General features: G+C 35.9%; 3 protein-coding genes across 4 annotated transcripts; 2 read left to right on the top strand and 1 right to left on the bottom strand.

Annotated features, from left to right (window-relative positions):
• The first annotated feature begins 3580 nt into the window (after positions 1 to 3580).
• Positions 3581 to 7562, top strand: LOC113779392 (probable sodium/metabolite cotransporter BASS5, chloroplastic). The gene is made up of 9 exons (XM_027324961.1): positions 3581 to 4024; positions 4146 to 4193; positions 4282 to 4385; positions 4601 to 4731; positions 5396 to 5589; positions 5658 to 5910; positions 5994 to 6247; positions 6333 to 6415; positions 6907 to 7562. Exons 1-9 carry the CDS (start codon positions 3868 to 3870, stop codon positions 6976 to 6978), a joined length of 1296 nt encoding a protein of 431 aa, XP_027180762.1. The 5' UTR covers positions 3581 to 3867; the 3' UTR covers positions 6979 to 7562.
• A 435-nt stretch (positions 7563 to 7997) lies between these two features.
• LOC113779393 lies at positions 7998 to 12406 on the top strand. 2 transcript variants are annotated; one of them, XM_027324962.1, is made up of 5 exons: positions 8002 to 8509; positions 8603 to 8681; positions 11198 to 11266; positions 11778 to 11950; positions 12037 to 12406. In XM_027324962.1, the coding sequence occupies exons 1-4, from the start codon at positions 8148 to 8150 to the stop codon at positions 11883 to 11885; spliced, it is 618 nt and encodes a 205-aa protein (XP_027180763.1). In that variant the 5' UTR covers positions 8002 to 8147; the 3' UTR covers positions 11886 to 11950; positions 12037 to 12406. The 2 variants fall into 2 exon arrangements, with proteins under 2 accessions (XP_027180764.1, XP_027180763.1); XM_027324963.1 differs by lacking the exon at positions 11198 to 11266 and having other exon boundaries at positions 7998 to 8509.
• A 3338-nt stretch (positions 12407 to 15744) lies between these two features.
• LOC113781105 (protein LITTLE ZIPPER 1-like) lies at positions 15745 to 16471 on the bottom strand. Its single transcript, XM_027326952.1, has 2 exons — positions 16260 to 16471; positions 15745 to 16167 (listed from the first exon to the last, which is right to left on the bottom strand). Exons 1-2 carry the CDS (start codon positions 16343 to 16345, stop codon positions 15936 to 15938), a joined length of 318 nt encoding a protein of 105 aa, XP_027182753.1. The 5' UTR covers positions 16346 to 16471; the 3' UTR covers positions 15745 to 15935.
• Between the last annotated feature and the right edge of the window lie 7662 nt (positions 16472 to 24133).

Below are 24133 nucleotides of genomic sequence, written 5' to 3'. Positions count from 1 at the left end.
ATTTTTCAACGAAAAGCTGAGGCTAGAGTGGCCCCAGATATTGCCGTCGTGACTTCACCGCCACGCTTGGAATTTCGTGGAAGTATTTATTTACCCTTTTTTTTTTTTTTTTTTTTTTGGCTTTGACACTTGAAATTAAAGTTTGTTTGGTGCGTGTATGTTAGTGTGTGTCTACGTGAAGCCTTGCCAACAAAACAAAACATCACTCTACACTAGCACTTCAATTGCTCCTTACGGTTTAAAGTTATTATAATTCACTACAATTGTCCAACTTTATAATAGAGATATTGATGTATTTTCTAGTGCACATATAATGAAATTGTTATTTTTATTCAAAAAATTTATAATAGAAATATAATACCCTTTTAATTTTCATAATAAAACATACATAATCAATTGCGTAAGATTACTTGAAAGTTATCTAAACCATAAGCACTACAAACTCGTTTCAATTTTTTGGTGATCGCACTCAAAATCTCATGTGGTGAGAGAATAGTTTTTGGATTGTAATTTTCTATGAAAATTTTTTACGTTTTCCTAAGCATATTTCTCAATCATCGTTTTACTTCACATACATCAAATTATAACAATACAATTTTTTTATAAAAATTTCTATAAATAGCAATCCAAGTAGGACCTAAGTTTTTCTAGATTAATTCGTTTCAATTGCATTTAATGGTGTAATATCGGCCCCATTGCAGAGGTTTAATTCCATGACAAAGCTTAAAATTATACTATCACGCATTTCAATTTTTACACTCTCAATCCTCAATTTTCTAGACAATGTGCTATACTACAATCCATATCATGATGAACATAACCAACCAATTATGTATGGACAAGATTAAACCATACACATGTAGGACGCAGTACGAAATATATAAAACTTGCAGTAGAAATTTGGATGTGATGTTTATCACTCACACGAGTAAAAATTTAGACAGCGAAGTTAGAGGATCATTAGAACAATGAAGTTAGAGGATCATTAGACTAAGTGTGCATTTGATAAAACTGAAATTTGAAATCTTAAATCTGAAGTGTGAATTCATTAAATTATTGAATTGTTAAATATTAAATCTAATACACTTGAGTGCATATCACATATAGTGATAAGTGAATAACTTATTACTTAATTTTGGAAGCGAGTTTTGCCTAGTAAATTCAGTTCCACTCAATTAATTCAGATCTTTAATTTTTGGTTATCAAACGGTTTGAATATATTAAGATCTGAAACTATTAAATTTAAGAGTTGAATTGGGTTATCAAACATGGACTAAAATTTTGACTTCCAATTGGCATTGAAATCATTCAACTCTCCTTAGGTAAGTTGAACGCCAATTAAAGATAAGGTGCAAGCCTAGATAGAAGTTAGAAGTTCAAATTTCAAACCTCTACACTTACACCAAAAAATCGAAGAGTATGCAGTAATTTGACAAGAACTCAATGCAGTTATGTTTTGTGCGATTTTGTCCGGTTGTTCTATGTGTTCGAATTTTTGGCATATAAATACATGAAAATGTTGTACTGAATATATATCAAATATTTGATTTTTGTACATCACTTTTACTATAAATACAACAATGCAATACAATGATACATCAAACAATATAAAAAATACAACAACCGGACCGAAACGCATGGAATTCTAGCCACGCCGAGTCCTTTCCATAGTAGTGCATTTATTTGATGTAGAGGCGTTAATCATGCTCTTTTTAGTTCTCTTTGACCCTGTTCATTCCTCCTCCACTACAAATCAGAATCGGAGTAGTTGACTATTAACACACACACCCAAAAAAAAAAAGGTGTTGAAATCATTCATGAAAACAAGTATGTTAGTAGCTATGCAGTCGGGGTATGCTTGCTTATAATAATATGTCAACGAGGTAGAACAAATAATCTGAGGTGGAATAGTCCTGTACCAACAGACAAAGTCAAAATCATTGCGCAAAGATCAGGGAGCAAACGACGAGTTAGAACCTTAATGTTTTGTTTTTCATTCATTGCTTTTTTTCCCCTTCTTTTGTTACTTTCTCATTGATTCTATTCTTTCTTTAGGATACTCACTTTTTAAATTATCGTAACAGCAGTATTTTCATTTGCATTATTTCCCTTAATTTTTGTTGCATCCGGTCAGGCTTGACGTGTGTGTCTTTCTTCTTTTTCTTGCTTTCTACTACTTTTCATTCTTTCAAATTCGGGGTCATAGAAGTTGTATTTGTTTGAAATCGGGGGCAGGAAATCTTCTTTTTTTTTTGTGGCAAAATAACCTCCTAAACAGATGATGGATATTACATAAAAAAAAAAGAAATACGTATGAAATACGTATGATGGATAAACAAGTGTTTGAGCCTTTCTACTTAAAATCTTACTATTTCGTTTTTGCATTATTTTGTTGGTTTGTTAATACTGTTTCATTTCTTGGTCTTCCTGCTTTTCATCAATAATAATGCCTTGATCTCTGTCACTATCTTCTTCACTATTATCATCCAGTTCTCAAAGTGGGATATAACTAACTTTGCCGTGCAACTTTTCCCATTTAATCTCTTCAAAAACATCTCTAAAATGTGAGATTTCATTCATGCAAATACCTTTTCCACTCCATCGATTCGAGTTTGAGAAACTACTTGTGAATGGGGACTTCTTGTGCTTGGTTTTGTGGACTTGTTGAGACATCCACACCATTTGCCCGACTGACTTTGCTGCTGAACTGCATTAATCATTTGTTGATGCAAAGTTCATTTCACCACTCCTGAGTTTGAGTAACCAGTGTTACATAGCCCAATTTCCTTCGTTGAAACTGATTTTGTTGGTTGGCCATTTCCATTCACAGACAATTTTTAGTCCAAGGCTTGAAGGATTGAGTAGAGGAGTCATTTTATTGCTATAACATTAAAATTTTGATTCTGACAAAAACGGCGTTTCCCTTGCAATGAGAATTGTTAATGTATGTGCAATACAATGGAATGATCTATTTTTCAAATATAATTAATTAGTACACATATATTTTCCAATATAGATTAAGCATATATTCATTCACAATAACTGTGGCGAAAGTGTAATATTATTGTCATACATTTTAAATTAATTAGTATTCAACCCTTGTTCTTTTTTTATTTTTTTTTCAAGTTTCACTCGGTTTATGAAGTAGCAATTATTTGTTAGGTTTGTTTCAAGACTCAATCAGACATAATAGCAAAATTGAACTTGTTTTACCAATTTTCTTTTATAATAATTCTCTCATTTCGTGTGACTTGCAAAAATTTGTAACTTTTTTTTCTCTCTTTTTTTTTTTGGGAAAGGTCCTTTTTAAAAAAAAAAAGATTTGGATAATCAAACTTAGAAAGATGGCATTGTACTTTCATGTGAGGTGACACTAATGTTTGTGGCACTCTTTTCTCATTCATACAAATGTATCATAAATACAAATTTCACAAATGCATGACAATACACTATTTTACATTCATTAACCAAAAGAAGAAAAAATGGAGAAGAAGGACAATTGACCCGGGTGTCGACACCTAAATGGGTCGCTCGCGGGGCTAGTTCTGAAAAAGATTGGGCACCATCAACTGAACCTCAACGGGTCACTGTTCGGGCTGGTTCTGAAAGAGATTGGGCCTCACCAAGAATGCAATGCGTTGACTTGATTCAATCTGCGCAGGGGAGAATCTCTGTGCACTCTCCCAGTAGGACTGCAGATTGACGAACCTTCCACCATGTCTCCTTAATCCCTACGAAATTCGATCCATTCCTTGCCAATTCATTCGATTCCATTTGGCATTTCCAAGCTCAAAATACTGTACTGCTGTGCTGGAGACTGGAGAGGGAGCTCCAGAAACATAGGAGGAACATTGTAGTGGGAAAAAGATGAGTTCAAGTGGTCAACTCCTTCCTCAGCAGCATCAGCACTTCCAGCAGTCTCGGATCCTCCTTCAATCATCCCCTTCCCCGTCTTTCCTCGGAAAACACAAAATTCCACTACGTATTTTTCCAGAAACTCACAAATTTCCCCGCCATTTGTCAGGTCTGCCTCTGTTTCTTGTTTCTTTTGCTAAATATGTAGTAATAAGATTGGGTAGAGATATGTCAAAATCTCATCTTTTTCGCATGTTGAAAAGTGGAATCATTTGTATACTCGTTTTCAGGAGGGAGACTTCGGGGGTTTTCACTTAATTTTCATCCCGTCTCAGCATGTGAGTTTTGTGCTAAAGACTCTTTTTTTACTATGCTTTTTGAGTTTTCTGTGTACAATATTTATGATTTTAAGGTCGGCAATAATAGGTGGGAATTCGAGATGGTTAGCGCCGCTCAGAAGTGCTGGTGAGAAGTTATCGGGTTCACTGGAGCCTGATGAATCTTCTAATTACTCAAAAGAAGCGGCTGAGGTACTTTTGAAGTGTTCTTTCTCCTTTCTTTATATTTTTTAGTTAAAGTTGAAGGAATATGGCATTACTTTTGCTCTTGTTTGAAGTTACAAATGCATGAATTGTACTATGATTGGGACTGAATGTATTTTTGCTCAATAATGAAATCTCGCCCTTTCAGAATATTAATTAGTCCAGGCATACAAGTAGCATTAAATTTCCTGTTTGAATTTCAGATTCTTAAGCCAAAGAAGGCGTCCTTCTTGACAATATTACAGGGGGCCAACTCCGTTCTGCCTCATGTGGTCATTGCTAGTACTGTTCTGGCTCTTGTTTATCCACCTTCTTTTACATGGTTCACAAACAGGTTGGTGTACTATTCTTCATATGATTTAGTTGGCCATCTGATGCATTGTAGCTAAATGTTTCCTCACAAGAATGCTTGTTGATTATAGCTGTATTTTGAAGTCGGGAAATGAATCTTTTACTAGGGGAAGATTTGGATCTTCCCAATAAATTTCCAAGGAAGTTAATTAAAAACAAAGAAAATTCCAAGGAAGTTTAAACTTTCCATAAAATTCAAGTTCAAGATCTCCTGCAAAATGAAGACCATAATCTTATAAAAGTATGTATGTCATTTCTAAATCCATTGCATCCAAGTGCAAAATATGCTAACTTAAGAACTCTGGATGTTGTCGTAACTGAGTAGCCTTACCGCTTTGTTTGAGCATATTGAATGTCCACCATACAGCGAGTTATCTAAGAAATTTGGCATCTGCCTTCCCCCAGTGCATCTCTGATCTGACCAAATAGTATTGGTTGTTCCTCCAACAAAATTGATGATATTTTACTTCTATCTAAAAGGAAAACTTGACCTGTTTCATGTTGATTGCTTTGGCAACTAGCTATTACAAAAGTTTCTGCGTTAGGAATGTAATGTGATGGTCATCAGTGTTCTCATTTCTGCTGAAGAGAAAAGAGACATACATAGTATCTATCGTATACCTAATATCTGTTTTTTGATGATTTAGGTACTATGCCCCAGCACTAGGTTTTCTGATGTTTGCAGTTGGTCTAAATTCTAGTGAAAAAGATTTTATCGAAGCATTCAACAGACCAGCAGCCATTTTTGCTGGGTACGTCGGCCAATTTGTTGTAAAGCCCCTTTTGGGGTATCTCTTTGGCACAATTTCTATGACTATATTTGGTCTTCCTACTCCTTTAGGTAAGTTTCTATTCTTCATTCCTAGAAAGTTGGTTTGACAAACTAACTAAAGTATATGTATCTGTCAGCTGCGGGGATTATGCTGACTTCTTGCGTTAGTGGGGCACAGCTTTCGAATTATGCAACTTTCCTGACAGATCCAGCAATGGCTCCTCTAAGCATTGTGATGACATCATTATCTACTGCTACTGCAGTCTTTGTCACCCCATTGTTGTCATTGTTACTCATTGGAAAAAGGTTGCCAGTTGATGTAAAAGGAATGGTTTCCAACATTCTGCAGATTGTAGTTGCTCCCATTGCTGCTGGATTGCTTCTGAATAGGTAGTGAGACAAGTCAAGATACTTTACCTTTTCTCACTAAGGATGCCAGTTCTTTTATTACCTGAATTGATTTGCATGTGCAGAATCTTTCCCCGGATTTCAAATGCTATTCGTCCATTTTTGCCTCCTCTATCAGTATTCGTGACTGCCCTCTGTGTTGGAGCTCCATTGGCGATCAACATAAGTTCTGTTTTGTCGCCATCAGGATTGTCAGTGCTTTTTCTTGTGATTGCATTCCATTTGGTGGCATTTGTTTCTGGTTATACCCTCACTGGCCTTTTATTCCACAACACACCTGATGTAAAAGCTTTGCAAAGAACCCTATCCTATGAAACAGGTTTTGGATTGTTTTAATCTTGTGCACTTTTGCATTTTTAAAATTTTGTTGTCCATGTTGAGTTACTCCTTATCCTCTTTTGTAGGCATGCAAAGTAGTCTTCTGGCTCTTGCACTTGCAAATAGGTTCTTTCAAGACCCTCTTGTTGGTGTTCCTCCAGCTATATCTGTAAGTCATTTGGATTACACAAACTTATTCTTGAGCAATTAGAGATCGTTATTTTCTAATCTGGAGAATTTGAGCTTCTTTACATGGATAATGATATTCCTAGCATTATCATTTAGCTCTGGTTGGTTGTCAAGTTTCACTATCTTGCCTAGTAATGTTGTTGAGTTGGACAAATCTTAATTGCAACCATGAATTTGGATAAAATTGACATTTCACTGCTGTGCATGATGTCTTTTTAACTCTATGTTATTTTGATTTGTCTTTTTAGCTCTGTGCATCTTTCATGAGTCAATTACTTTGTGTTCACTTGATAGTGTGAATACGACCAATTCTGCAACAGGAGAAAAGAAAAAAAAAAGATTATACGGTCAATGTATGGTGTAAGATACAATGAGTTAGATAATGATACTAATTCTTTTGCTTGATGGACTTCTTTTTTACTTTTCTATGTATCGGATTACTTAACATGAGCATCTTATCTGTATATGCAGGTCGTAATAATGTCTTTAATGGGTTTCTCACTTGTAATGCTCTGGTCTAAGAAGAGCGAAGCTATTGCCTGATAAATGTTACTACTTGATTTCTTCTTATGTAATAATACATCCTTGGCTTCTGCACATCCGCTGTCCTTTGGTGCAAAAGAAAAGGGGAATGCAGGGGGCACTGATGCGGAATGTGATTTTCCTATCATTCCCTGCCTTTGGTTGTCAAAGTATTCTACCAGGTTGACAACGCTAAAGGATCCTGAATGCATGGCTGATTGCATGCTCTTTGTCCTCTTCAAATGCAGAAGAATTGGAAATCTTGGCGCCACCTCTAGAAAATACCACGTAAAACGTGACTTCTAGCAGAGAAGATTTCTTAATCGAGTGTTTTGTCATGCTCCATCTCCAAGTTCGGTTCTTGGTGACATATTGGCTTGTAAAAGTGCAGAGAACATGTGTTAACCAATTTGAACTGTTGCTGAATGAAATGACAAGCACGAGGAATATTTTTAACGACTTGTGCTTGTGGCAGCCTTTTTAGGTTCTTGAATCAGTTCCTTTACACACTGTACCCTGGAATGTCATCTGCCTCGAACGATTTATTGTTTGTTACAGTTCCTGCTATTAGTCGAGGATAAGGTCTGCTTAAAAGTTCATTTTCACATTGCATCATATTCGAGCACCGTCCTTGTCCTCTAAGCTGCTGATTCTTGAAGTTACAAAATGGTACAGACTTCATATAGAAGTCTGACGAAGAGAAAATTTGTCAATACATATTTTTTACCAAAAGCCACTGGTGACATTTTATGGGCGCATTATCTTCTATTTCTCATACACTATTATTATGCCCCTTTATGCATTCATTCATCTATCATTTTCCATGGAGGAGGCAAAGCGTAAACATTTCTACGTATAAAATGAGCAATCGAGCAATGAAACAACGAGTATATATTTAAAAAAGAAGAAGAAGAAGAAAAAAAGAACTCCTTGAAAGAGTTATAATTTGGGCATTCCAATTATTGGATACTTGCTTAAAATCACGGAACAGTGGAGTAGCATCAATTGCGAAAAAGCAAGTTAAATGCTTTTGTCTATTAGTGCTATTATTTCGCTTGAAGAAAGAAAATGAAAATATGGAAAGTCCAAATCAAGCATGTCAGTTATCCCAGGTAAGTGATGAACCCCAGAAGGCAGATTGGATTTGCTTGGCTTCTTATTACATTTTGTAGCAAATTCAGAATCATCAGATGCAGCTCCCTGGCTATCCACAGGCCACACCAATGGCAACTATTACTTCGCTCTCTCCTTTAAAACTGTCCTTATATAAACCAAATCAAACATCTGCAAAATCCGACCTTTTTGCCAGAGAAACTACCAAAATTTCGAGGCCCTTCAATGACAACATCACTCTGAGCAAGAAATGCATAGCCACTCTTGTGAGAAGTGCTGGATTGGCCTTAAGTTTAACCACCCTTGTGGGAGTGGGATCATCCATTGCATTTGCAGCTGAGACACCATCTTTAGTGGGTTCTTCTTTGCCGTTCGCTGAACCTTCAAATGCTCTCTCCTTGCCTACCTGGGCTGTTCACGTCTCCAGCGTGGTTGAATGGTACCATTAATTACAATTTATCTCTCATTCAGGGAGTGTGCGTGCTCCTGTGTGGCAATTCTGATGCGTTTTATGTATATTTTTGTGTTGAAGGATCACTGCTATGGCTTTGGTTTGGCAATATGGGGAAAAATCTGGGAATGAATCTTGGAAGGGGCTTTCTTGGGGCATGGTGAGAAATTTTTGTGCTGTTACACCAATTTTGCTATTGTATATAAGCCGATTTCTCAAAAAAAATAAAAAAAAAATCAATTTCTCCAATTTCTCCATCCCTGCTTACTTAGAATCCTCTTTTCTTTTGCAATTCACTCACCACTCTCACAGTCACAACCAAACACAGATATGAGGCCTAATATTGACGGCATCCGCGGGTTATACACCAAATATCCACCAAACTGATCCTAGTAAATGAGTAATTATTGACACCAATTTTCCAACACAAACGACAAAATGAAACTAAGGACCTTTCATTATTTGTTTTTCTTTAGCGGATTGGAGTTGGTTGCTAAGTTACATTTTCTTTTTAGCTGGAAAAAAAAAATCTAGTTTATGTGCTTTTTGCTTATGTTGTGTTTATTGTTCTGATGCCATACTGCTTTCTGTTATGTCTGCCTAAATTTTGTTACTTGTACGCTTTCAGGAGTGTAGTTGTCCCCATGGTTAAGTTCTGTTACATAAGCTTTCTGGATAAGTAACTAATATCCTGAAGTGGATTAGTCTAATGCACTAAATTAAAGTTTTGTTTAGAATCAAAAGAAATAGGATCATGGAACTTTATTCTGATTTCTGCCTCTTCATTGAAGAAGAAAGGGCTGGGGATGATTAGAAGTAACAGGATGAAAATTACAGGATGAAAGAAAAGAAAATAAGGATACCAGCAGGCACAAAAGCGAGCATAAAGATTTGCTTCCGGAAGACATCTTTTTTTGGGGATTGATTAGAGAAAAAATGTATGTGGTGCTTATTGTGGTTTTTGTGTAAATCTTCCCAATAATGGGAACATTCTTTCCAATAAATTTAAAACCAAGTCTGAATGATGTTACAAGCCTGACCATTTTGAGAAGGGTCCAGGGTTCTCTGACATTAATTTATGATATGGCTTCGTAACAGAAGCAGCCAACACTGAATTGGGAATCGAGTTAATTGATGCCTCCTCTGCAAGCTGGCCTGTCATGTCCTAATGATCTTCCTTTGGAAATTGTTACTCTATACTAGAGATCAGTAACTTTAGAAAGCGGGCTTTGAGTTTCATCTTCGGCCTGCAATGAAAATGTTTTCTGTATTACTATACTTTTCCTCAATCTCTTGACAATCTATTGTAAAAGGAGAGGGTGAGCGTGTGCATGTAAGTTTTCTGCAGAAGGCATTAGGTTAATTTAGTTGGGAATCATTAGAGTGACAGGAGATCGTCAGCTCTACTTTATATTATGAGAAATCATTCTAGCAGACAATGCAAAATATTAAGAGAGAACAACAGATAAGAAATCAAAGGACAAGAAGTGCTTGTTTTTTAATAGGTGAGAATAACAGTTCTGGCCATAGCTGAAGATATTCAATTTGGCACATGTTGGCTTTTATTGAATAGTGTCAGCAATCAAGTCATCAGAATCAACATATGTGGGAATAGTACAAAAATCAATAGTCACAGTTGAAAAGGATATGAAAATGAACACAATGAAGAGCATTTGCTTCCCTACTACCAGGCCACAATGACTTATGGCTTATATCAGGATTGTGCTCCACCATGTCAGGTAAGTTACAAACATCATCCTCGATTGTGAAGCACACAGGTATGTTGGAGTAGGCAGATAAGTTCTCCTTGCATAGGCTTTTTAATGAAATCTGTCTGAACTTCAATTTTTCGTTGTACCTTTTGTATAAATGGGAAATACTCTGATAAATATGTTATTTTTCTCATAAAACAAAAATAAAAAAGTCATCCACAATATGGTTAGTTAGTGAACTATTCTCTATTTGGAGTAGCTGCAGAAATTAGGGCTAGTTTTTGCAACTCCTGCAACTCTAGAGAGTGATCTTCAGAGAGATGGAGAAGGCTATATTGCTGCTTGGAAGTGGTAACAGGATTTCTATTTTGACATAAAGTTATGCCATTTCGTCCTTTGTGTAGTGTGTTGATGGCGCTGAAGGAATGTGCTGTTGCCAACAATGGGAAGTGGTGAAAAGCATAGAACTGTCTGAATCTCTGTATTGCATAATGATAAATGGAATATTAGCTAGTGAGCTTTTTTGGCATACATGAAAAGATAATGGATTTGAATCTCTAGTGCCATTAGGGTTTGATGACTTACATAATGCCAAGTGATGCATCCTAGAATTTTGTTCTGCAACTGTGAAATTGTCAACTCAATTTTCTCTGTTACTTACTATCACTTTGTTTGAAAGTGAAATGATGATACTGTAGCAGATTCTATTTGCTTTTAGTTTCCTCTGCTGGCCCGTGAGTTTATAATTTGAATGGCATTGTCAGAATGGACACTTTCAAGTCTTATTTTGCCCAGATCAGGTCTTGATACTTGTTCATAGATGTCCATAGTACATGCTTATATAGGTCAAGTGGGTTTAGCCTTCCAAAAGAACAGTAATTACTTTTCTGATATTGTAATAGATAATTGAAAACTTTGAAGTTTGTTTTCCTTATAATGAAATTTGACATGCAACCTTTTATAGGTGCCCTTACTAGGTGGAGCGTTTTGTGCATGCACATGGCACTTCTTTTATAATGCAGAATCTTTAGAGGTAAATTGATAATGGTTTTTCTTTCGGAGATTTACTTTAATCTTGCTATCAAGATTCACATTCCCATGATAGTGATTGACATTCATCATGATACTTGAGCATTATGTGCTACTTCAATGGAATTTTCCTGTGCTTCTCTTCCTCCGCTTAGTTGTTCCATTGGTTCTATTTTTTTAAAATAAGATTACCTTGTGAAATTCTTAAACACATCTGTATCCGTTATTGAATCATTGCTTTAGAAAACCCTAATGACTCAACAGTGTTTGTTGTTTAACCATTGAGACTGTATAAATCAACATAATAACATTTTAACGACCAGAGTGACGAGTTCAGTAAACTTGTTTATCAACAGAAATTTATGTATTGTTTACATCCTAATATGCTCCTATATTCTAACTTTTCTGCCGGAGTAGCATAATTTACCGTATAGGTCTTTCAGTTTTGGTACACGCTGCGTGGAGTAATTTAGGATCTGATGCGAAATGTGCAATTCTTATTTGCGGATTGTCAGGTATTAGTGGCTCTACAAGCAGCATTAACTGTGATCGGTAATGTGACAATCTTCATTGCTGCATTCCGAATATTCAAGTCTTCAGAGGAAAGCTCAAAGAATCTATGAACTCTACATATGTGGCAAGCGATAAGGAATCTAATTTCCCTTTCTTTGACAAGAGTCTGCTGTCGGTAAGTGCATCCTTCTTTCTTGCGTAAATTTCAGCTGAGGTTCCATTGCATGCAACTAGCAAATGGTGCCTCTCCGTTTTATGCAGGGATATGAATGGAAAGAGGAAATTTTTTCCAAAAACGAAATTGTGGAAGCTCATCAATTTTATGAATTACGTTATCTCCTTGCCCTCGTGGAAGCAGTTCATGGAAGTTTGCCTTCACTTGCTACCACTTGCCAGATGGCTGGAAAGTATTTGGCCATCATATGGATGAAGTTTGTCAATCGAGTTATTTGACTTGGGCTCTCTGCTCCAATATTGTACACTTTGATCAACTCAGCCAAACATCATATGGCATAACAACGTTTATTGACTTTGTATCCAGTTCTTGTCATGCTTTAGCTTCTTTATTGCTGAAAAGCCTTTTTATTTGGTATGATGCCTTTTAATCCGTCTTTACAGTTTCGTGTTTCAACAGGGTCTATTGTGCTTAGCACCAAAAGTTTGCGAACTATGATGACTATCCTGACAAATGTTCCTGACATGTATGATTGAAGTAGATGAACCTGGAATTCGTTAGTCGTGTTTAGATAAGACACACTATTACTTGTTGGTTAGGCTGTGCTCCAACTACACTGATGCTTTTCCTCCAATATGCGCTGCAATATACGAGAAAAAGAGTATCCCTGTGCCAAAGCAACAGTAGCAGCTTCATGTAACAGCGCGCGTCAGATACTATTTGTGATTTTTCACTCCCCTTTTCCTTATATTAGACTAGAATAGATTAGGCTAGAATAGATTATACAAACAGTTATCGTTGTGAAAAAAAAAAAAAAGAAGATAGATGCAACTAAACCAAATTATACTTCTTTTTCTTTTCCGATTAACTAAACCAAAATTCAGTAACCCTCTAGAACTGTGATTTATGAAGATGGAATATCAAGAGCGTCATGAATTTATGGGATCAAACTGAATATGTGTATTATATAGTACAAGATTGGTTCTTAATACTTGTGGAAATGAAAAACAAACAAACAAGGTATGTTGGTTTTTTTTGTTAAAAAAAAATATTCACATAAGGAATATTTGTCATACTTTCTGCTTAGTTTTGCTAATGTATTGAACGCCTGCCTCTGGGCTCAAGCTTGACCCTTACCCAAAGAAACTTTCTGGTTGAAGCCAAAGTTGAATGTGTTCAAGCATCTACCAGTAGGAAGAAACATTCCGTTCCACTTCCATGTAAATGAGGTCTCCAACCAACATCAGACTATCGCATTCAGAAAACCATAAATTCATACGCTCACGAACTTATTAGCCTGATTGATTGAGCAGAGCGGAGCTCAAGCTACTCGTTTTTTTGTGCAGCCTAGAGCTGCATATTTAGACATTTCTGAGTGCTAATTGTTTTGAGTACTAGTTCATCCGAATTTAGTCAAATGTTGCTAATGTGAATGGAAACGAGGATCGAAGGGGTTGTTTTGTTACTTTTTTCTACACCGTAATTCTTTACTCGTTGTAATGACTGATGAGCTTCCTTCCCTTTCTTTCCCTTTCCTTTCTTTACCTTTCCACCATTGAAGTCATTGGGAAACTGTAGGTCAAAGCATTGGGATGCTACAACCCCTTTTAGGCCCAAGACAATTGAGTGAATTCAAATGGTATAATGATCCAGAGGCCATGCTATTGACCTTCTGCATACCTTTAAGAGGCCAGCCTAATTACGTAGTTCTCGAAATACACATTAACTAGGAATGCTAATTTGACTTTTTGAACATTGTTAAGTGAACACTCAGGCTTTCATAGTTGACTTTTATGTTCATGTCGATGTTGATGCTTGCTTCGCTGGGGTAAGAGTAAAATATACTAGTAGTACTATATAGTATGTGATAACTCTTAGACTGTAGTAATTAATTTGACGTATCATGATTAATGGTGGAGTGCAAATTATAGTAGGAAATTTGTGTGTAGTATTTCAAATACAAGTGTACAGTAAGACTTTCCAGAAATACATAAAAAAAAAAGCCCCAAACTCCCCAATATAGCTCAAGGTGATACATAATGTGAGAATCACGAAAAATTAGGTCCGGTTTGGATTGCTACTTTCGGAAGTTTTTGTACAAAAATGTATTATAGCGATTTGATAGATGCGAGGTAAAAAGGTGATTGGAAAATATGCTCACAGAAAATGCAAAAAAAAATTTCGTAGAAGACTAGAGAATTTTAAATCTTTCACGGATTTTAGTAGATAAAAATTTTTAGTTTGACATCAAAGCTTTTCCATTTTAAAAATTTTCAAGCTGACAAAAGAAAGTTGGGAATATTCATCGTGATCCAAGTTGTTGTTTTGGGATTTTATTTAGGACTCATAATTGGTCATTGATATTTTCCTTGAGCATCATCTCACGGTAGAATGGTATATGATTGAATGATTCTGCTTTGCTGTATTGGTAAGAAAATTGGGATTCTGCAGGTCTCTTATTCTAGTTGAGAGATTGTCGGGAAATGATTTCACTATATTAAATAAGCACATTTACTTTGTGTATACACAACTTGAAATAATTAAACATAATTGTGTGGAATTTCTGGAAGGTAATAATGTGGAATTTAACTGCACAGTGAAAAGAAAAGAGTACCCTCGAGCCAACAGCTTCAGCTGGATTTTCAACAAAGTCCTTTTTATAGGTTTTGCTGCATGCCCCACGTGTGAGGAACCTTCAAATAACCCTAAGCACGTGTGGCTCGGGGAAAAGGAAAAGTAAATAAGTAATGATAAGTCTTGATTAATTTCTGGGGTCCAATACACTAAAACCACCATGCCCTGCAAGAAATTACAACCGGTTCTTTCTGGGATCTTTTTCTTTTTCTTCCCCTTTCTTGATGGAAATTTTTGCTCCCCTTGTACAGTTACTATAACCATCCGACAGTAGGGATCGAATAGAAATGCTGTCACATTTTCACAGATAGTTTGAATAGCTAAAATTTTGTTACGCGCAGAAATCGTTCTGTGTTGTAATTCATTTTTCTTGATCTTATCTTATAGGCAAAAATACCTGGGTCAGAATTTGACTTTGTGACCCAAATTTTTAAGAGATAGAAGGCACTGAAGTCAGTTTGCAGACATAGGTCCTAACCTTCTTAAATTTTGTTCTCTCTTTCTATGTTTCAGTTTTGGGCGTCAAGGGGCTAAATTAGTCTTACCAATTAATGGCTACCTGGTTTATGACAGCTGTGAGGATGAACTTCGGATATACTGATCAGGAGTTAGATTTTGATGGTCTTCAGTTCATTGGCAGCCTTTTTTGAACTTTTATTCATGATTGTACTTAGTCGTAGAGAAAAATCTTTGTAGATTCTTTCTTTTCCTCTCTATCGCACAAAATAGCTGAAGTACTACGGATCAATAAGACGAGAACAAAATTTTACCAGTCCTTTTAACTTGAATTTCTTTTCCAAGCCAATGCAAATCCCTCACTTCTATGCAAGGCCAAAGTTTATTGCATTTGAACACTTTTTTTGGGAGCCCTATGCAGTATCCAATTAGCCATGCAATGACCAGGCACAGTGAAATGAACTTCACTGCAACGTTGACAAGTCTTAGTTCCGTCCGTAACAGGTTTTTCTTGCCAAATAAATTTATCACTTATGGAGAAGAGTTCCATGCTTTTTTTAATATTGTTATGTAATGTCTGATTTCTCCATCAAGTAACATATCGTTCATTTATCATAACAGTAGTGGCATAATTTTTGTTCCCATGAAAATGCTAAATATTATTGATGTTCTTGAGGTATCAAAGAAGAAATGCACCAGTAGGATAAAATGAGGATGTAGTCTGGACAATATCAATTTAATTGACTTGCTAACAACTTACAATATTCCACTCGGATTCCCATTCCCGTTCCTCAGTCAACATGCTCTTGCCTACCTTATTCTAGTTTAGTAGAGTTCAAAAAGCTGATACGAGTAGAAGAAATATTACAGCAAAGAAGAAAGGAGCAGTCAATTTTCACTGGTTTTCTTTGTTGTGAAGCAACAGATCAAGGGTTGTCGAGACACGATCAGAAGGAGCGAATTTCTTCTGAATTTCAGACATCAACTCAAGATTTTCTTGATGAAGAAGACTGGCCTTCTTTCTTAATTTCTCATTCTCCTCCAAGATGGTGATGTTCTCAATATACAGCTTCAAGTTCTTCAGTACCATGTCTTTTCCAACTTCTTCTTGACATCTGATCCTCCTCCTATATGAAATATAAACATCAAAAATAAAATGTCGGCATATGCATATCACTTTTCTTGCTGGTACAAGTTATTCAGATAGAAGGTGGAGTACCTTGTGAGCCTGGGAAGTTGAATCTTACATCGCCTTGATTGCTTGTTATGCATAAAAGTGTAGATGTTATGAGATGATATACACATGTTAGTATTATATGGTCTTTTTGTTGGTTTTACAAAGAAAAGTTTTAGAGAGGATGAAAAGAAGAAGGGGTGCTTTGAAATGGAATTGAGCAGTGGAAACTTGGAGAGAGATGTTTAGAGATCAAGTCTTTATATACAGGTCATAGGTGGAATTGTTATTTTCAATGTGTTGTATGTGCCCATGTGGTTCCCTGCCTTGGATAGTTGGATGTAGCGAGACTTGAGAGAAACAGAGAGGGAAAGGGGAGGAGGGGGTGGATTAGTTTCAAGTAGGGTAATGATGACAAGAGGACTCATGATTGCAAAGAGCAGCAACCCCATCTATATCCATGAAGAAAAAGCCTAAGAAGAAGGAAAGGTCTCTGTATTCTGCAATTTTCTCTGCTTAACACTACATTTGTTTGGCAGATTTGGAAGCTAATGATCGTGGGAAACTTTTGTAAGCATCGGATTATCAAATCCTACTCAAACTTCTCTTTCAGCGCGTGACAGAATTTTACCTAAAAATACTGATCAGTATTGACATGCACTATACTCCTCCTAGAGTATTTGTCAACTGTCATGGGTGTAAATGCGACTGTTCAGCTGATGATGATTTCATAAATTTGCAAAGACCGACACCACAAAGAAGAAACTGTTTTTTTTTTTAATATCCCCATGTAAATGCACCAGGGAAAGTGTCAACCTTTAGGGAAAGTTGAGCAGTTAATGTACTAATATATGAGGACAGACAAAAGTAATTAATTTGGTTTGAAATGAAATGAATTACCAGTTGATCATTTTCTCACCCAAAAAAGGTAGACCTAAGCCACATATACAAAATGATTTTAGAACAAATAGTAAAGTCCCCTAGCGATGTAAAGCCAAAAACAAAAAACAAAAATCCCTTTACTTACAAGAACTGTGCACGTAAGATGGAAAACTAGCAAATTAACCCTCAAGAGTTTAATATTCTCAACTCTAAAAGTATCTTTCTGAAATGAGAGCCTAAGAGTTTAATATTGTGAAATGTGATTATCAACTCAATCTTGTTGTGCAATCTATGAAATTTAATAATTGTGCAATGTTTTTCAAGTTCATCCAAGTACTATGCCAGATGCTATTGGGCTGTAGTAAGTAGAAAATAATATACCATGTACACCACAACTAACAGCATGGCTTACACTCCAAATACTACTTACTGTCGTAAAGAAAAAAAATTGTGACCCAATAGAAAATAGTAGTAACATTTTACCTACGGGACTTAACTGTAATGATTTGACAGTCCGTTGCATGCGTGTCTGTACTTGGAAAGATGTACTGCAACCATGGTTTCTAGTTTTTACTCTACAAACTGTAATTGCTCACTGAAATTTCATGATAAATGGGAAATGCAGTGTAGGAATAAGGCACTATCGTAACCAACCTTCGTTTTTCCCAACCCTACCCCGTACAAGACAAAATGAATAAAGAAAATGGCGTCAGAGAGTCTAATGTTATTAGAAGTGAAAGTAAATGCAGTTAACCTCCTTCAGTAGTTTCAGTTATTTCTCAGTTCATGAGATATATTGATTTATGACTAGCTAGAGATATCATAATTAGGTATATCAGAGTGATGGTGCTGGCTTTGTCAACTTCTGGCACCGGCGGGGGGGTGGAAGAATGGTAGGCGTATTGGTTAATTTGATCTATGCACTTGTGATGTGTTGTATCCTTGACACTCCCCATCTCTGCTCTCTTCTCTTGATGCAATCGAGTACTTGTATTTTGGATGTATTCTTGAAATCATTCTAGTAGTTGTAAATTGTACAATTGTAGTGTTCCCTACTACTATAACTTACTCTCCTGGATCTACGGTTGATGAACTGTATGGATTCTTTTAGCCATATGGAACATGCAAGTACTGCCTTTTGCTTTCACTGCATTAAATGATTCCAGTACTGTGTTGATTTCAGTAGTTGTTCCATAACTTGGGGGGTTCTTTTAGCTCAGGTGAAACTTTTTATTAAGGGATTTAAATACTAGCTCAAAATCAAAAGAGAATGTTGATTGTAGCCTAGTGAGATGTGAAATTGTGAGTGGGAATGTAGGGTGCGCATTCAATTGCACTAATCTGTCAAGGTGAAGAAATCTGAAATTATTACAGTAGTATTTGGCATTGATGTAAGAAAATCTTCTTGTCACACGACAAAAGCAATTCTTGTGGACTCAATATTGGTCAAAACCAAGAAAGAAAGCAATACCAATATGCACCGGTTTGAATCCCTCCTTTGAATAGTAATATTATCTCAGCTGCTGGAGGGTACTTTTGAAAAACTTTTGAGATGGTTTGGCTCTTAATTAGAACATTAATTAATTTGTTGCACAATAATTTCTGATAAATTTTAACCACTTGATCTCTGAATTTTTATTTTTTTACTATCTCGTATGCCTTTTTCTTTTCAAGATTCGTTAAAAAAGTTCAATTGCGTGCATGTGTACACATACATAACATCTTGCCATGTCCAGGTGGACTCTGAAGCTAACTTCTAAAGGATGCATATATTTTCCATCATATTATCATTCCCCTTTTTGACTTCAGAGGAATAGAACAAAGGAAGCTGAAAATTGCGGACTTTCTTTAATGCAGAACAAGTGTCTAGCTTTCAGTTTCAAGATAAATGATAAATCATATCCGTTTTGCATGGAGAAGACCCGAATTCAATAAGTTATGCTACCATAGTAGTAGCAGTTGAAAGCGAAAATCACATTTGTTAATTTGTTTTCATTGAACCAAAATTGAAAATTATAATTGTGGAGTCTTCGGATTCTCCCTCAATACCAAGTCCTCCTCGAACAGCGAAGTGTTGCATTGGTCACTTTAATTTGTCTAGCACACCTTTTTATTTTGTCTTTTTTTTTTCTCTCATGAATAACGAGATAAAGTTGACAACTTTAAAGAAAGATAAATGCATGGAAATGAATGTGTTCTTTAACGAATATTTTGAAAATATGGACCAACGAGTGAACTGACTTGCAAATAAAATAATCATCTTCAATTCAAAAGTTTTTTTTTTTTTTTTTGAGGTTAGTGGGAGCTTTTAAACCAAAATGTCCTACTACTTATAACCTCTTCTATCTTTTCATTCAACCTAACTCCCTCCTGAATTAGAAAGGTTTAAGTAGCCAACGGTTTGTCTACGTACTAGGATGAGAATATTTGCACGAAACCAAACAAAAAAAGGAAAATTGATTACGGAAATAATAGTAAATCAGACAAAAAAAGATTTTTAACAAATTCAAACAAGCACAACTAAAGTTCTAAACTTCAATTCTTAATAGATTGTGTTTTTAAGTCTTGTAGCTAGTTTAAGAACTTAAGAAGATGGGAGGCACCATGTGAAACTGAATCTTTTGCAGACACGACGTCGTATATATTCAGGAGGTGAAATGAACCGACACACTTAATCAATCACAAAACTTCTGTAAATGCCTTCCACCAAGTAAGAGAAGAATTCTTGATGTGATGAGAATTAGAGCGAGTGCTTGCCGCTGCCGTTCTGGTGCGAGTGGTTATAAGATGTACATGTAAACCACTACCCAAATTAAATTAGCAATATCTTGCATGGCACTATTCTCAGCTAGTTTACATGGTGGGAATTAATTAAGGGAGGAGTTTGATGCTATATACATTGCTAATCCAAGATTAAGTGAGTACAAATTAGCGAGACTTGAAAACGTCAAATTTAATGCGAGACTTGAACCTTTCTTCTCTCAGCCCTTTTGAGCTTTTAGGTGTTTTTGTGGACCATTGAATCTCAATTTGCTGGCTTTGAGACTTTGTATGGACCATTAGAATGCGAAGGTGGCTGGCCTTCACATTCCACCCTTTCCTTTTCCATAGCATTCTCCTTCGACTTTCTAACCATCCTCATTATATTTTGTTTGAACACAAATATCAAAGAGTCAAAATTTGTGTTGAGGGCCTATAATATACATATCCCTTCTCTACTGGTCTATTTTGTGCTCGATGGCCCCTTATGATCACCAAAGTATGCATGAGTGCACTAGATTACAAAACCACTGCCAAAAAAAAATTGATGAAGTTGCATATACTCATTATTACCAGAAGGAATACACCTGCAAGGAAATTCTAGTCATGTGAATTCCACAACTCAACTCCTTTAATTGATCGCACTTCATTGCAACTTACAACCGGCCACTTGACACGCTATAATTGCTTACTGATAGTGTACTATAGTTCTCTGGATAGAAGTTTTGGCCGGCTAGTTGACAGCAAACCAGTGCCATCACAAGGATGCTGTTGTTTTGGGCCAAGCTGCAGGCGACATCAAAATTGTACAACTTTGTCCTGTTAAACTAATGATATTAACCTTCTAGTTCGAGCTAACATATAACAAATACACGTACTTGAAAAAAAAAAAAAAAAAAAAAAGAGTGAATCTGAGAACCCAAAGGTGGAAAGTCAGGTGCAAATTAAGAAAGGTTTCGTTTCAATTTATATAATGTGCATCAACTAGTAAAACTTATCCACAAACTTTTACTAGTACTTAATTACCTTCTTGATAAATAAAACTGGATATATGACAAGCCGCAAGAGAAGTTGTAGTACAAAGGCTCAAGTAGCAGCAACTACTTTCTTTAGGCAAATGATGTTCGTGATTCATACACACATATGCCTATCTACATTACATTGATCATCAGTGTAGTAGTGTACGCATATATGTAAAGGCTAATAATGCCATATTTGAAGAGTAGCAGAACCACTCAAAACCTCACTTATTCCTTCTTTTACTACTGCAACTACTATTTCATATATGAGGGTCGAGTAAGCTTGGTGTAGTCAACAAGGAAATGAAAATACACCCCACCCCCCACCCCCCAAACCCTAGTTGCCATCCATGCTTCCAGTTTTTTAAGTGTACTAGTGCAAAATGGCTCTTTGTCTTTGTAGCCAATTTGGATTGTACATGACGTAGAATTCACATGCATCAATCATGATAAAACATTGCATTTATGAATTCATGGGGTCCGGCCGAGTCCATATCAATCCAACCCCATTTATGTAACTATCACCATTCACCACCGTATTCATCTAACATCTACAGCTTGGTGCAATCGATTGAGCACCGTCCTTCTTGATCAACATCATCACAACCACTCATTACGATCATAATTGTGACCAAAACGTCAAAAAAACAATTTTTTTTTTTTGATATTGGAAGTCATCTATGGAGCTATATCTACATATATTCAAAATTTACATTATTACTTGAAATTATGACGTGGTCTAATTCCCCTCCCCTCACCACACACACACACACACAAAAAAAAAGAAAACTATTTTATTCACTTGGAAATGGAGTACTAATCATTACAGTAGCTATTGGTCGCTGTCTCTTCTTCTTCTCAATAGTTGCTGAAATGTTGAGTACTACTAATGCACCTTGCCAATTTTTGATGGATCCATTATTTTTCTTTTACTCGGCTATTGATTAATTCTCAAATTTTTAGATCAACTTAGATGAATTCTAAAGTTACTTACTTGTGTTTGGATCATGGGTTTGGGCTTTTGTGTTGTTGAGTGTTTGAAGCATTGTACAGAAATTCAAGAAGACACAATGCAACTGAGAAGTCACTGAAAAAAGAAAAAAAAATGTTTTTTTTTCCTTTGGTATTTGCCATTAGACCGAGCTTCAACACTCCGTAAGAGAGAATGTTGCAATTTCTGGGAAAGAAATCCTGGCTGTGATATCAAAATGCAATACTGTTCATCCAATACACCGTTGGCGAATTGCAAGGCACTTACTAAACCTTTTAATCCAGTCTTAGATGACCACGTTTTGGGGCCACAAGAAACCTTAGCCCACCTTGTAAGCTGGTCTTATGTAGCACGGCAATTCAAGCCCACGGCAACGGTAGCCTATGTATCACGCTGAAATTCTACATCATTACTTGAAATGGTCTGCCAAAAGAAATTGTTTGAAACATGAAAAAATGAGAACGAAGTCAAGAACCCTATATGAACCTTAGCCCAAAAGCCCCATTGGACTGCATACTTTTTTTTTTTTTAATAGAGAGGCAGATTCTCAGTTGGTATTTTTAAGCATCCTCTTAATTTTTAATGGTCAAACTTTCTTTTAGCTTCTAATTGTGGGTAATTTATTGCATAGTATTTTCAAGTACTGTTTTAAAAATAGTAGTTTTTAGTTTTTCCAATGCCAAAAAGAAAACTAAATAGAAGGTTTCAAAGAATTTGCTTTTTTGACTTCTGATTATGAGATTTTCTAAAATTAAATTTTACGAAAATCATAATGAATTGAGAATGTGCCAAAATCCTAATCTCCAACGGACAGTCGAGATTTCTGAACAGTTTTTTTTTTTTTTTGGTTGTCTAACAACCACAATTTACCCTACTCACTCTTATATTACCAGAGAAGGAAAAGCCAAACTGGACTTATATAGGAATTGAGGGGTGAACCTCAGACCAGACAAAAGAATTACAATAGTTTCTTGTAATGTTTCCAAAGCTCTAGATAATAGCATGCTTGGCCTGCGTTCTATTTCTTCAGCTGAAATCAATCAAACAGCACGAGATACTAGAGAATCAATCTGAATTGGTTCCTAAATTTACTTTTTTTGATACACAGATCTTTCTCCAACCACTTGCAGGATCTGAAATTGTCTCCACATAAGTAATCGTAAACCACTAAAAGCTCACCCCTGTTGGGGCGCCGGCCCGGGCTGCAGGGGATTAGTCGAGTCCCGTAAGGATTGACCCGGACACCTGTGTCGAAAAAAAAAAAAAAAAAAACCACTAAAAGCTCACAAATTCCATATTCATCACAAGCTTTTAGGATGGAGGCCAAATCACATCCACTTGTTCAACTTGGCAGCCGCATAAAGTTTACTGTGTGCCGCAGCCATGCAAGTTGCGGCATCAAGAAACCGCGGCTGCCATTTGCCACCAACTTGAAAGCTTAGGATTGAGTCCGTGTCCTAGGAATTCTGCTTTTGCTGGTGTATTTAAAAGACAACTTCTTGTTCCAATTCTTTTGATTTTCTAATGTAATGACAAAAAAAGATCTGCCATAATCGTGAAATCTATAATGTCACAGCAAATATGTATATGACGAGAATATATATTCCATTCAAGTTAATTTGTGATGATGTTTTGTTTTACGTGAGAAAAATAATTTTGGTGTGTCGATAAAAATTTGCTATGGCATTAAAATATGAGTTCTCAAAATAAGATCAGTATTTTTTTTAATCTAATTAGTTTACTTTTTTTTTAGTGTAAGTGAGAAGATTCGAATCCAAAAATTCTCGCTTACATTCCCTTATCCCCAAACCACATAATGCATTATTAATCAATTTAGTTTTTTTTTTAGAAAGAAATCTAATTAGTTGTTGAAACTCATCTCTGTGACCAATTAAAGTGTGATAAAGTATACTACTACAACGTATGTTTACATATGTGTGCCCGTTATTTTTGTGTCAAGGTGTAACCAACTGTTCAATTATTAGTAAATCAGAGATAATTTGCAAATAGAATGGTTAATTAGAAATTCCAACGAAGGTAAATTAACAAAGCAAACTTTTTACTCAGCATTTTTGAAACTGAACAAGCAAATATGATTTGGGTTAGACTTCAAAGATTTCTCTATGTTTTGTTAGTTAAAAAGAAAAAAAAAACTCTTTTCTGTTAAAATATGCCTTGTAGTATATTTTTGACTTCAGAAATCGAATGTTGCAATATGTCCAGCCGTTGATGGTTCAGATCATGGGAAAGAGAATTTAACGGTCGGA

The sequence above is a fragment of the Coffea eugenioides genome, chromosome 8 (genome assembly GCF_003713205.1).
Source record: "Coffea eugenioides isolate CCC68of chromosome 8, Ceug_1.0, whole genome shotgun sequence".
Lineage (NCBI taxonomy): Eukaryota > Viridiplantae > Streptophyta > Magnoliopsida > Gentianales > Rubiaceae > Coffea > Coffea eugenioides.
The sequence above is the reverse complement of the archived record's forward strand: the minus strand, read 5'-3'. Positions and strand labels throughout refer to the sequence as shown.

Bases quoted from the DNA above. Each gene is read 5' to 3' on its own strand.
- LOC113779392 (XM_027324961.1), top strand. From the start codon at position 3,868: ATGAGTTCAAGTGGTCAACTCCTTCCTCAGCAGCATCAGCACTTCCAG. The intron at 6,248-6,332 runs GTTTTGGATTGT...CCTCTTTTGTAG, and splicing joins AACCCTATCCTATGAAACAG to GCATGCAAAGTAGTCTTCTG. The intron at 6,416-6,906 runs GTAAGTCATTTG...CTGTATATGCAG, and splicing joins GTGTTCCTCCAGCTATATCT to GTCGTAATAATGTCTTTAAT.
- LOC113779393 (XM_027324962.1), top strand. From the start codon at position 8,148: ATGCAGCTCCCTGGCTATCCACAGGCCACACCAATGGCAACTATTACT. The intron at 8,510-8,602 runs GTACCATTAATT...TTTGTGTTGAAG, and splicing joins GTCTCCAGCGTGGTTGAATG to GATCACTGCTATGGCTTTGG. The intron at 11,267-11,777 runs GTAAATTGATAA...GCGGATTGTCAG, and splicing joins ATAATGCAGAATCTTTAGAG to GTATTAGTGGCTCTACAAGC.
- LOC113781105 (XM_027326952.1), bottom strand. From the start codon at position 16,345: ATGTGTATATCATCTCATAACATCTACACTTTTATGCATAACAAGCAA. The intron at 16,168-16,259 runs GTACTCCACCTT...TATTTCATATAG, and splicing joins CAACTTCCCAGGCTCACAAG to GAGGAGGATCAGATGTCAAG.